The sequence below is a fragment of the Lagenorhynchus albirostris genome, chromosome 6 (assembly GCF_949774975.1).
Source record: "Lagenorhynchus albirostris chromosome 6, mLagAlb1.1, whole genome shotgun sequence".
In the NCBI taxonomy this organism is placed as follows: Eukaryota; Metazoa; Chordata; class Mammalia; order Artiodactyla; family Delphinidae; genus Lagenorhynchus; species Lagenorhynchus albirostris.
In genome coordinates, this window is record NC_083100.1 from 44508799 (window position 1) to 44523177 (window position 14379).

Here is a 14379-nt window from a genome sequence, read left to right on the forward strand (position 1 = left end):
GTTTTTTATCCATTCAGCCACCTTATATGTTTTGTATGGAGCATTTAGTCCATTTACATTTAAATCAATTATTGATAGGCATGTACTTATTGCCATTTTGTTAACTGTTTTCTGGTTGTTTTGTAGTTCTTCTCTGTTCCTTTTTTCTTCTCCTGCTCTCTTCCCTTGTGACTTGATGAGTATCTTTAGTGTTATGTTTGGGTTCCTTTCTCATTTTTGTGTATCTATTATAAGTTTTTGGTTTATGGTTACCACTAGGTTCATATGTAACAACCTATGTATATAGGTGTCTATTCTAAGTTCATGATCTCTTAAGTTTGAACACATTTTAAAAGCTGTAAAATTTTACCCCCTCCCCATGTTAAGCTGTCTACTAGCTCTGTAAGTGGTTAATCCACTATCTTTATTATATGTTTGCCTTTACCAGTGATATTTTTTCTTTCATAATTCTATTATTTCTAGTTGTGGCCTTTTCTGCTTAGAGAACTCCCTTTAACCTTTCTTGTAAGGCTGGTTTAATGGTGATGAACTCTTTTAGCTTTTGTCTGTAAAACTCTTCTCTCTCCTTCAATTCTGAATGATAACCTTGCCAGGTAGAGTATTCTTGGTTGTAGGTTTTTTCCTTTCAGCACTTTGAATATATCATGTCACTTTCTTCTGGACTGCAAAGTTTCTGCCAAGAAGTCAACTGATATGGGAGTTCCCTTATATGTAACTAATTGCTTTTCTCTTGCTGCTCTTAAGATTAAGATTTTAATTTTTGACATTTTAATTATAATGGGTCTTGGTGTGGACCTCTTTGGGTTCATCTGTTTGGGACACTGTGCTTCCTGGACTTGGATGTCTGTTTCCTTCTCCAGGTTAGGAAAGTTTTCAGCTATTACTTCTTCAAATAAGTTCTCTGCCCTTTCTCTCTTATCCTTCTTGGACCCATATAATGTGAATGTTGGTACACCTGATGTTGTCCCAGAGGTCCCTTAAACTATCCTCATTTAAAAATTTTTTACTTCTTTTTTCCATTCAGCTTGTGTGAATCCACTACTCTGTCTTCTAGATCACTTACCCATTCTTCTATATTATCTACTCTACCATTGATTCCCTCTCGTATATTTTCCATTTCTGTTATTGTATTCTTCAGCTCTGATTGGTTCTTTTTTATATTTTGTAACTCTGTTGAAGTTCTCACTGTGTTCATCCATTCTTCTCACAAGTTTGGTGAACATCTTTATGATTATTACCTTGAACTCTATCAGGTAGATTGCTTATCTCTGTTTCATTTAGTTCTTTTTCCGAGGTTTTGTTTTGTTCCTTCATTTAGAACATATTCACCTGTCTCCTCATTTTGCCTAAGTCTCCAAATTTATTTCTATGTATTAGGTAGGTTCCTTCTCTCTCCCAATCTTGGAGAAGTGGCCTTATGTAGGAGATGTCCTATGGAGTCCAACAGCATGCTCCCCTCTGGCCACCAGAGCTAGATGCTCAAAGGGTGTCCTTATGTGGGCTATATGCCCCCTTCTGCTGTAGTGGGGCCAGCTACTTTGGGCACACTGGTAGGCAGGACTGGCTCCTGGTCTGGCTGACTGAGAGGTCCTGCCTTGTGTGGCTGCTGTGGGCACACTGGTGGGCAGGGCAGGCTCTGGTGGTTAGACAGTTGCGAAGCCAGTGATGCAGGCAAGCTGGTGGGTGGGGCAGGCCCCTAGCACTAATAGGCTAGAAGGAGGATTCCAAAATGTGCCTGCCAGCATCAGTGTCAGCACAGTAGAAGATCACATGAATAGCTGCCTCAGTGTCTCATTCCCCAGTAGGAGTCCCAGCTGCCTCCTGCCTCTCCAAGAGGCCTCTCCAAGATGAGCAAGTGGGTCTGACCTAGGCACCTTTCAAACTGCTGCCTCTCTGCAGTGGGGCTCAGAGCATGTGAGATTTTGCATGCACCCATAAGAGCAGTTTCAGTTTCCTACAGCCCTCTGGCTCTCCCAAACATACGCCTCACTGGTTTTCAAAGCCAGAAGTTTTGGGAGCTTATCTTCCTTGCATAGGATGCCCTAGCTGGGGAACCTGATATGGGGCTCAGACTCCTCACTACCCTGGGAGGACTTACGGGGCCGTGATATCTTTCCCACTTGTGGGTCACTACATTGGGGGTGTGGGTCCTGACCAGACCATGTCTCTGCCCCCTCAACCATCTCATTGTGGTTCCTTCTTTATATCTTTAGTTGTGGGAAATCTTTTCTGCTAGTCTTCAGGTTGTTCTCAAAGATAGTTGCTCTGCAAGTAGTTGTAATTTTGGTGTGCCCGCAGGAGGAAGTTAGCTCAGCATCTTCCTATGCTGCTGTCTTGAACCTGACCTGGTCCCCAGAAAACTGCTTTTCAAATGATATGATAATAGCATCCTACTCTCCAATAATCAGAGTATGAGAGTATCAATGTCACTGTAACTTTTTAAGTACAGATATTATCATTAAGAATAAATACATAAATAGGCAAAAAAATGGTGTCTCACTTTGTTTTGGGTTACTAGTAAATCTAAACATTTTCATATATGCATATTAACAAGTTGTAATTGTTCTCTTTAAAATGTAGAGAGGGGACTTCCCTGGTGGTGCAGTGGTTATAAATTTTCCTGCCAATGCAGGGGACATGGGTTCGATTCCTGATCCAGGAGGATCCCACATGCCACGGAGCAACTAAGCCCGTGCGCCACAACTACTGAGCCTGTGCTCTAGAGCCCATGAGCCACAACTATTGAGCCTGCATGCTGCAACTACTGAAGCCTGTGTACCTAGAGCCTGTGCTCTGCAACAAGAGAAGCCACCACAATGAGAAGGCTGTGCACCGTAACGAAGAGTAGCCCCTGCTCGCTGCAACTAGAGAAAGCCTGCATGCAGCAACGAAGACCCAGTGCAGCCAAAAAATGAAATAAAATAAAATTCAGAGAAAAGTTGCAAAAATAAGTCAGAGAACTCTCCTAAGATTTGGCAACAACTGATTTTTGCCCAAACCAATCTTTACTATGATGTTTGCAAAATGTTTATTTTCCAAATCTACTGCTCCCTTCATACTTATCAGTTGCATTCTACTGTAAAGAAGAGCTCTCCCTACTTCTCTATTTATTTATTTCCTTGTTTATCCACTTATCATCAAGATGGGCTCTTGGATTTTTATTTTATTCAATGAGTTATAATCCATTAATTTCATTATTTGTATTGATTCTCTGTCCAAGATTTGGCAATTGTCCAAGATTGTCCAACTTGAAGGGCCAGTGGGAGTTCCTTCAAGTTGACCCCTGTGTCCTTTAGATACACCTCCATTTGAGGGGGGCGCACTTTCTTACTTTCTGCCACAATACGATGTTTTGGACTTACCATGTACCTGCTCTGCCCCAGCCCCGGAATCAACCATTTCTCCAAGAAGCTCTGGTTTCTTTTAATGAGGAATGGTATTTAGAAATAAAGATTTGGTACTAGGTATATTCATTGCTACTGAAGTGTCATTGCTACTAGACTCTTTAAGCAGACAAGGCTAGGAAAATATATATATTTCCAATTTTCCAATTCCAGTCCAACCCCACAGGATTCTTTATTGCCTTTCCACATTCTGTATATTTCTTTTCACAGTGAGAACCCAATAATATTAACACTTTATTGATTTGGTCAGTCCTACAATACTTATAACACAGGTTCAGAGCTGTTTTACCCATATCACTATGAAATACAAATCCACTAAAAAGAATTCAAGATATGTTTTTTTCTCCCCTAGACTGAAGCTGTATAGTAAAGCACTGTGCTCAAAGTTACTTTAAAAAGCTACTTTAAAATTTAAAAAAGTTACCTGTGTTCATTTTTTTCTTTTTAATCTAGCTATATAATTCATTTGATATATAATGGGGTTCATTTGTTTTTGTTTGTATTCAATTTTAGATTCCTCCTTCTGTCTTGTAGATTTAATGTAGTTTTTTTTTTTAATGTGAAGACATCAATATGCTTCCAGAAGTTAAAACTGTACAAAAAGGTGTTTTTAAATTCAAGCAACCACACTCTCTAAATTTAGCATTTGTTCTTTCATAGACTTTCTATTCAGGTTAATTGTCTGTCTATTAAGGCCTTATTGTTCATATCAATTTACATACTCACTTTATGTCAAATATATTAACTTTTTTGTTATGAATATTTTTATCATTCAATCACTTATATACTCAGCAAATATTTTATTGAGTGGCTACTAGGAGTGTCCTAGGTACTGGGAAACTATGACGAACCAACAAAACAAAGTCCTTAGCCTTGTGGAGCAAGCTCAAAGGCCAGAAGTATGAAATAGCAATAAGTTCAATATTAATTGAGAATAAAATAAGAGAGGAAAGGAGTGACAGGAAATAACAGGAAGGTTATTTCCTTTCCAAGTTGGAAGTTTAGAAGGCTGATAGGCTGTGCTAAAACTTTGGACATTATCATAGGTGACAAAGAGCCACTAAATAATTTAAAGGAAGGGAAAGATATAATCAATTTTGTATTTTAGATAGATCACTCTAGTAACACTTGGGATGTTTTTCAGCTAACAAGGTAATAAAATTAAGAGAGTGTGAAGGGAACCATTCTTTCTCTTACCCCATATTGCTGCATCAGTCCAAAAAGTAGAAATTCCTACTCTCATCTCCCACTCAGGAATGTTACTCATTACCCCCATAAAATAATGAGTCATTGCAAATGCATGGCTTAGCTTCCTTTTGGTGCTATCTTTTTGCTATTTTCTCAAAGCAAGCTTTCCAGCTGTTACTGAAGTTTTGATCTCCATTACATTCTTGTGTCTATTTATGAATTGCACCCAAATTCTAAAGGGAGAGGGCTGTCTTTATTTACACCTCAATAATCCAGACTAGCTCTGAAGCTCAGAGAGGTCAGGGATTTCGATAGAGAACTGGGAAGAATAGATTATGAATGTAATGAAGTTACTAAGAGTAAATAAAATTGCTTAAGAAGCGTGTGCTGTGTGAAAAAAGCAGCAGACCAAGAACAGAAGCTTGAGGAACTCCAACATTAAGAGTTGGGTGAAAGAAGCCTAATTATGGAGGTGTTTTGGGGTTTTTTTTCTATCTAAAACCCTTTCAGAATTCCAAAGTTCCAGATTTTAGAAGATAATGAGCTCATACTATACATTACAGAACATCCCAGAGAATCTGGAGAAAACATATTTCTGCAGTGAAATGTATGAATAATCATTTTCAGAAGGATGAGGTTACTCTTTAAATTTTGCTCAGATAGTTTGGAGTTGAAAATCATTTCATATACTTTCTACCACATATTTGAATTTCCATGGTGGTGTTGTGTTATTATATAAACCTTTGTTAATAACACAGAACAGGACAATTGCATGCATTAGAAAAGATGAAATAAGAAGCACTGTAGGAACAAAAACATGTATGCGTGTACATACATATGGGGAAGAGTATGAAACAAACAGCTAAAGATGATAAAGCAAAGACCTCAAACAAACCAAACTCAGCAAAGGTTGAGGAACCCCTTGGAGATGTTAAGGAGATGTTAACAAGTCCATAGTCTTAAGAAACTGCATGTGAATCTACTTTGGGGCCATTTTACCTTAATGCATGAAATCTTAGAGTGGTTCAGAAGAGTTAAGAGGATATTGGAATTAATAAAACTCTTTTGTAATCCCCTAAAACTTAATAGCACAGCTAATATACAGGAGAATCATTTGTTAAAGCACTAAAATTAGAAGTGTAGAATTTACAAATTATAAATGGGGAGAAAAACAATTAAAATTTCTTCAAAAGTATTTATCTTCCTTGGAGTGAAGAGATAGTACAGATTACAATATAGGATGTTACTTTTATTTAGGTTTCAGATGAGGCAAGAGCCCAAAAAAAGAAATGATTTTGGTAATTCATTTCTATAGCTTTCTTTCAGGAATTCATTTATTATTTATCCAAATTGCCTCTACAATTTGTGCTTTGTTCAAGCATCTGGGGTTGGGAGGAAGAAAAAGGATAGGGAAAACCTATTCCCTGACTTTAGGAATTTTTAATGAAGGGAAAGGACTTTCAAATGATTCCACTACATGATAGAGGTCCTTAGAAGATGATAATTGCTTAAATTTGAAGTTCTAAAGTAAAAGAAAGCCTTCTGCAACAATCCCCTTATCCATAACCTTGTCTTACATTTTAGCCAACATATTTATTCTGTATTCATTCTTAGAGGACTAGAATAGAAAGATAGGTGATAAACTGAGCCGGAAGAAAAACATACAACCTTTCCCCCAATTTTTTATTCCCCCAAATGTGGGGAAAACCATAGATTTTAAGTTTATGTATATGCTCACTGGAATGAGAAAATTCTTACAGAACCTGAGAGACCATTTGCAGTAGCTGCAGAAACTGCCTCATAGCTTCTGGTGTTCCTGGTGTTTATAGGCACTGAAGTTAATTAATTAATCATTAATTAACCTAATGATCTGATGACATTGAATTTTGATATCAAATATCTAACAGCAAATCTGAAGTCCTTATTGTAACTTGAAAAATAGCTTCCAATGATCAATGTGTGTCTTATTCATACAAGGAGACATCTACTTGAGTCCCTGGGCATATTAACTACATTATTTTCATTACTCATGCCAATATTTCCATTTATAAAAATATCTAGTTCAACATTTTAAAAATTATGGCTTTGAGAGTCAATTCCTTTTATAAATCCAGCAGTTGAAATTTAAGTGTTTCAGAAGTTAGGTTATGTTACATATGTCTAGTTCCATCCTGAGATAAATCCAGGACATCTATCATAAAGGACACGTCCAAACATGTATTTGCTTCACTTAATATATCTGGTCACTTTAAAATATATAGAACTAAAGACTTACCTGACTCAGAACTCAGAAATGTGATAAGATACGGGATGCCTTTATGGTCTCTCACTGCTCTTTGATTGTTTTTGTTTCCCATACATAATACCCGTAGACAGTTCATTACATTTACTAGCACGCTTTCTATGTCTAAGTTCAAAAGATTTATCAGAGCTGGAATTCCATTCTAAAAATAAACAAAAAGATTTAGTTGAAGTTATTTAAGATGTATGCTATCTTTATTTAGAAACACAAGTCTATAATCTTTCTTGCTATAAATATCTGCTTAATTAGGAGAGAAAAACTGCCCATAAACAAATGTGTCTACGGATAGGGCACATTAAATGACAGTTATTACAACTTTGAGCATATCTTATACTTCAATATTAAGGAAAGTATTCTATAAATATATTTTCTGCCTCCCTCCCTCCCTTCCTTCCTTCCTTCTTTCCTTCCTTTCTGTGCCGTACCACATGGCATGTGGGATCTTTGTTCCCCGACCAGGGATCGAACCCATGCCCCCTGCATTGGAAGTGCAGAGTCTTAACCACTGGACCACCAGGGAAGTCTCTATAAATATATTTTCAAATAGTCTCCTCTATACCAAAATAATTTGAGGCTGCAAGTTCACTGTAACATTTAAGTATCTAAAAGTGAAACAACTAAGTAATACCAATTCAATACAGTGCCCATTTGGAAATATTTGCTATTGTATACATTGCACTGGTAATTGGTAATTATATTTATGCAACACAAAATATTATTTTTAAATGTTAATATAGTTTCTTAATTTTAAGTGGAGTAAAGATGGCATTTCTCCCTACTAACAGAATTAATGAAAGGATATTAAAGAAGATAAGAAACAGAAATGTAATGTCATTTTCAATAAAGCTAGGAGACATCAGTAATGTTGAACCATAATAAATGTTTATGAGTAGCCAACAGGGATGTGCAAGATCTCCCATGGCCACCGGCTACAGGAAATACTGGCAGAACACAGTTTTCCAAAGTAAGTGGCTCTACCTTAAGGGGCAGGAAAACATACACATACACACACAACACACACACAGCACACACACACACACACACACACACACACACACACACACACACACACACACACACACATCCCTGTCTGGAACAAGAGGAATGGGTATGGAGGATGGCAGCAGGATCTTTCCTGGACCAATTTGTCCTAAAGTTTCAAAAATTAAGGAGGGCAAGGACGAATAAAGAATGATACCAATAAGAGGTTTGGAACAAGTAGTCTTATTGGTGAGATAAAAAGGAAGAGATAGACTTTTGCATTGTGGAGGAAATAGAATCCACATTATGAGTACTATGCAACAGTCTCTGCTGGCTAAGGGAAAGTGAAGCTGAACAGACCCATGCATACAACCCTGTAGCATATGTCATATTCTTGCTAGCCTAGAACATGGATCTGGGCCCTTTCCCACATGCATTTCCTAGCAAATAGCTAGACCAGAAAGAACTTATCTAATTCAAAGTGAGTAATGTTCAAAAAGGAAGCAGAACAGGATCTGTCCAAATATATTATAAGATTAAAAATAGGAAAAACTTATGACAGATAAAGAATGCTTGTAAGAAAAATATGCCACAAAGTAGATGAAAAACTTTAACTGAAAATGGTATATTGTTATCAATGAAAAAAATTAGGCAATCACCTCTATAAAACAAGGGTGCACAGGAGAGACATCAGTGCTCAGGGAAGATTTTTTGAGACAGGGAGAGGTGAAACAAGAGGTGGAAAAGCTCAGGAAAGATGTGGAAAAATATAAAAGCCAAACTGTAATCTACACAAAAATAAATAAGGCCAGAAAACATAGCAAGAGACAAGGAGGATAGGATTGAGGGGGAAAAAAATGAAATAAAACAGTGAGTGGAAAAGGACTAGAGAGAAAATGACAGCTGTATAAAACTGGAAAAGGTGATATAATACACAAATAATTGGTATTCCCAAAGAGAAGTGTAGTTAAGATTTAATTAGTTAATTAAAGTTAATTCAGTGATCAGTAAATTCAAGTCAACTTTTGACTTTCATCTTACAACAGCCTTTGACACTATTGATATTCTTCTCCTCTTTGAACATGTTGCCCGTTTGGCTGATAGGACAACAGTTTCCTCAGGTTTCCTCTTACCTCAGTGGCCATTCCTTCTTAGTCTCCTTTGAGGTCCCTCCAGATCTTTCAGCTTTCCCACAGCTCCTGGTGACTCAACTCCCAGAAAAATAATACAGTATATGACTACTTCTCACCATTTCCACTATTACCACCCTGGTTCAAGACACCACTGTCTGTCACCTGGATTACCAAAATAGCTTCTTAGTTAGTCTTGCTGCATCCACCCTTGCCCACCTGTTTCAACATAGAAAGTAGAGTGATATAAATCTCTTCATGGAACTTCCCAGAACAAAATTATTCAATGGCTTAACATACTCAGAGAAAAAGCCAGGGTGTCTAACAATTCTCCACATGGCCCTACATGATGTGGTCCACCATTACCCAGCTAAGGTGTCTCCTATTTCTCTTTCTTCAGCTACTTTTGCTTACTTGCTATTCCTTGAATATGCCAAGCATACTCTCACTTCATTTACTTTGCGTTTGTTTCCTCTGCCTAGAATGCTCTTCCCAACAGAAAAACATGGCACACTTCCTCATCTATTTTAGGTTTGTACTCAAATGCCAACTTTTTTTAAATTTATTTTATCGAAGTATAGTTGATTTACAATGTTTTGTTAATTTCTGCTGTATAGCACAGTGATTGAGTTACACACACACACATATATACATCCTTTTTTCGTATTCTTTTCCATTATAGTTTATCACAGGATATTGAATATAGTTCCCTGTGCTATACAGTAGGACCTTGTTATTTATCCATCCTATATATAATAGTTTACATCTGCTAATCCCAACCTCCCAATCCATCCCTCCCCCACCCCTCTCCCTTTTTCAAATGCCAGCTTCTTAGTGAAGTATTTTTTGCCAAGCTCCCCCCTTCCCTTTCCCTGCTTTATTTTCCTCCTTAACATCTCTTCTCATCGAATATACTATATTTGGTTTATTTTCTTTATTGTCTTTTTACCCCCAACTGGAATAAAAACTCCATGAAGGCTGGGATTTTGTCTGTTTTGTTCACTGCTATAACTCTAACATCTAGAAGTGTATTTCCATACAATAAACTCTCAAAAAGTACTTGTTTATGAATTTACAGAAAGAATAATACAGAAAAAATATTTAAAGACATGAATTCAAGAAAACGTTTTGAAAATAAAAGAAGATGAATGTACATGTTGAAAAGTCACACCAAGCCCCAGGAAAAATAGGTAACTAACACTGATGTGTAAGTCCTGGAATTTAAAGATAAAGAAAAAAAGAGGAAGAAAACACTGCTCATACAGTAGAAGATTTTTAGAGAACCAAAAATAATAACAAAATATGCCAAAACTAAGATTAAACATCACATCAATAAATGTAAATGAGCTATATTCAATAAAAAGTGAATGACAAAGCAAACCCAAATATACTGCATACAAGGGACACATTTATCCTAACTCTGGGTGATCAGAATCACTGGAGAGGTCTAAAGTGAGGTCTAAATGAATAAGACTAACTGACTAACTCTAGTTGTGGGCCTGGGGGGAGGGGAAAATTTCTAATATATTTTCCAAATGATTGATAACAAAACAACCAGCAAGAAGTAAAATGACTCCAAAAAGTTAAAAAGAAAACGATAAGCAAAGCCAAATTAAACATGAGAGCACAAAAGAACACAAAGATCACAAATCTAATTTTGGACAACACAGAATTTGGGGCAAAAGTATTGCACTTGACAAAAAGTGTATATTTTATAATGCTAAATGACTCAGTCCATAATGAAGAAGTGTCACCTGACAAAAACTATAAAAATAACCTTATTTATAAATATCTTTAAAAGATCTTACCTAAAATATTAATAGACATAATAAGGTGGGTTTTATTTGAAGAACTACAGCATGGCAAAGATTGCTGGGTGTTCACACAAAAAAAATTATTTTTTCTTCTAATTCTTTCTAGTACACAAATAGACTACATTTACCAGCCAGAATAGAAATAGCCAAGATGGCACTATTTCTTTTAATATCTTCTCATAAACAACAAGAAGCAACCACATCCCCCAGAGCTAAATAAGCAGTTGACCTGTCTTCCATGTTGTCCCAGGTGATAGTTTTACCAGATAATTTTGTTGAGAAACAGTTTTCCCTTGGTCTCTTGCACTCCTACCAGTATTGGGAGTGTATCAAGATTGTAACAGCTCTTTTACCTGGGCCATTTTTCAGGATTTTTATGTAGCTATCTTTTTTTTTTTTCTTTTTGACTGAGAAATAAATCTTCATTTGTTTTTAGCATTGATATTTGGGAGATATTACCACAATATCATCTAGGCTATCCTAGATGATACCACCTCCTTATGTAACATAAACTCCTCCCCAGACCTTGCCAAACTGGAGCTAGCAAGATTTTATGTGTCACTTCCTTGAATTACTGTTCACTTCATTTGCCTGTGGTTTTTCTCATTATAATGCCATTACCCTATGATGTGGGCCCTAGAAGTGGTACATGTGCAAGTACAACCTTTACTCATATCCTAATGCTGTTTATCACTTACTGGATCTTGGCTCATCCTGCTATCATTCTTGAAAGGTGTGGTAACGTCTACCGCCAGGCAAAGAATAGGCTTGCTTACTGGTTGCTACCAAAGTGATAGGTTTCTTAAGCTCAGCGTTCCTCAGATTTGACACAAACCCAATGTGCAGGTATGATCTACCTGGGCCCACTCTGTTGCCTTGTGAGACTTCGGGACAGGGAAAACAGACAACCCTTTGCTGTGCTTGCTCTGGTACTATCTTGCTCTTGTCTAATTTTGGCACTCATGGGATTGTGGCAGGTTTTCTCTTTGCCATCCTCATTAAGATTGGAGCTCTTCCCTGAGAGTTTATGAGGGCCACTGCATAATGAAATGGGTATGTATCTTTCTAGCTTCTATATGAGAGAATTAGTCAGTCAAAATGATGTTCTATGAAAAGAGCTTACATATTTGGCAATAACATCCTTGTTTTCAAGTTGAGCAATATCATACAGAATGACAGCACACCGAGAGTGTAGTTCGGGTTCATCAGAAACCAGTAGGTCGATCAAAGCTGGAATAGCTCCTGCTTCTACTAGAGCATGCACTATCTTTGCATGGGTTGAGATATTACTCAATAACCCAACTGTTTTGCACTGTAATTTTATTTTGGAACCTTTTAATAGATTGATTAAGGCAGGAATGGTGCCTGCAATGAAAAGATCAAGAAAAAGCATGAATTGTTTGTAACTATTTGTAGTCAATTTATCATGGTAAGATTTAAATAATGTTTATGGGCATTGCCATATAAACAGCAAATAATTCTGTAAAATATTTATAAAATTATCATTTGAAACTACGCAAATGTACTTTTCTTTCTTTTCTATAGTGTAGGCGGCTCTCATTGTTTACACATTTGATTTTCACATAGCACACAATCATATATTTCATATTGGTGATACTAAGTCACCGCTGAAACATTGAATTTTGACTTAAGATCATTGATATATAAATGATTTGAGCTACCATATGGTAGAGTTCAGTTTTGGTTACTGCATCAACTTTGTGTGGCAGTTGTTTGTATAATTATTTGAGCATTTTATTATGTTTTACTCATGTTTTATACAATCAACTGAAAAATAAAAGTGCTGAATCTAGTATAAAGCAGTCTTAGCCTCATTAATTACAGTTTGTTCAAAGATGAAAATCATTGGGCGTGGTGAAAATAGAAAATATGGCTTCAGTTGGATGCTTGTTACTTTAGTTCAATGTGAAGGAAAAACATTAAAGAGCACACATGACATGCTGGTAATATCATGGGTATAATTAGGGATGTATATATGTATTTAGCTACCTTAAATGAAACCTCCATCATGACTTGTTTATCTGTGGTTCACTTTTTTTGGACAAAGAGCTTTTTGTACATGTTTTTAGGAACATATTAGGGGACTACCTACGATAAATTTTTCATTCATTCAACAAATATTTATGAAGCATCTCATTTGTGCCCAATATTCACATTAGAGTAATGGCTACCATAATGGATAGTGTAGATAGAATATTTCCATCATTTCAGAAAGTTATAATGGGAAGTGCTATTCTCAAAACAATCCTGTGAGGTAGTAACTATTTTATTAATGAGGAAATTAGGCATAGAGAGAGTAAGCAACTAGCCTAAGTCCTAAATGTAGAGCTAGTTACAAACCCAGGTCTGACACTGCAACTGCTATTTTTACAAATAAAGTGTACCAAAAAAGAATAGGGATAATTTCTAAGTGAAAGTAAACATAGGATAGTATGATGAAGTAATTTAATATAATTTTTAAGTTCGCAAACTTTTAGAGAAATGAGATTTATATAGTTTTTTGATCCTGTGCAGCTTCCACTTGGAATATAAAATATAAGGTTTACAGGTAAAGGAAATGATCTTAGAAAAATAGAAAGTTAAAATCAACTAAAAAGTTTTCTCCATAATTAAAAATACATTTTAAAGTGATTGACTGAATAAATCCCTACATAAAATAGCATAAGCAAAAGATAGTTAATAGATTTTACATCACCTGCATCCAAAATACATTTCCAGTATTCATCATTTGCTAAGCAGATTACTTCTAAAGACATGACAGCCATCATCCTTCGTTTATAGCTTTCACACTGCAACATTTCTGGTAAGTTTTCAACAGAAAAATACACATTGTAATTTCATAAGAGGTAATGGAATGATTGATTCTGTTTCTGTACAGGCCAAGTGAAGCCATGAGTTGAGGTCACCAACATCACCACCAACTGCATTCATTAAATTCCCCTCTGTGCATGTGAGGTGCTTAAACGGATTGAACACCCATGTTCTTTGAAGTTTATAATCTATATAATTAGTATTTAAAAACTCTGAAATTTTTTATCTTTCGTCTGAATGACTTAGATTGGCTGGCCACATGGTTCAAATTCACTTGGAAAATAGTATACCTCTCTCTTGCCTGATATCAGTTGTTGAATAAAATTTGAGTGTGGGTTTTCAAGGACAGCAAAGTAAACTACATTACTGTCAATAAAATTTTAATATCCATTAAAGCTTTATACATTTCCTGAGTATGAAGAAGATACTTTAAAAAAAATCTTGAATGAACTTATACTCCAGACAGGAAGTAATACAAATATACATGATTCTAAACAATATCTCTGGTTCAAGCAAAACCACATAGAAATATCTTTGCTCATCTCTTTTTACCCAGCCCCTATAACAACAAATCTGGTCCTGACTCCTACCTAGCTGGTTCACTCCATGGTACTCTCTTTTAAATTTCAGCTTCCACTCCAAGAGCTAATCCCGGGGAGTTCTAATAAACTCTAATTCTTCTTTTACTCATCGTGGAAATGGGTAGTGTGAGGAGAAAGAGCTATTAT

General features: G+C 36.2%; 1 protein-coding gene across 1 annotated transcript in view; it reads right to left on the reverse strand.

Annotated features, from left to right (window-relative positions):
• The window catches only part of ANKAR (ankyrin and armadillo repeat containing), an 84473-nt gene that overhangs the window by 39696 nt on the left and 30398 nt on the right, over window positions 1-14379 (reverse strand). Inside the window, exons 11-13 of the mRNA XM_060152466.1 lie at window positions 13536-13640; window positions 11943-12184; window positions 6868-7036 (exon numbers count right to left, since the gene is read on the reverse strand). Coding sequence (XP_060008449.1) covers window positions 6868-7036; window positions 11943-12184; window positions 13536-13640 — 516 coding nt within the window. The remainder of the gene's footprint in view (window positions 1-6867; window positions 7037-11942; window positions 12185-13535; window positions 13641-14379) is intronic.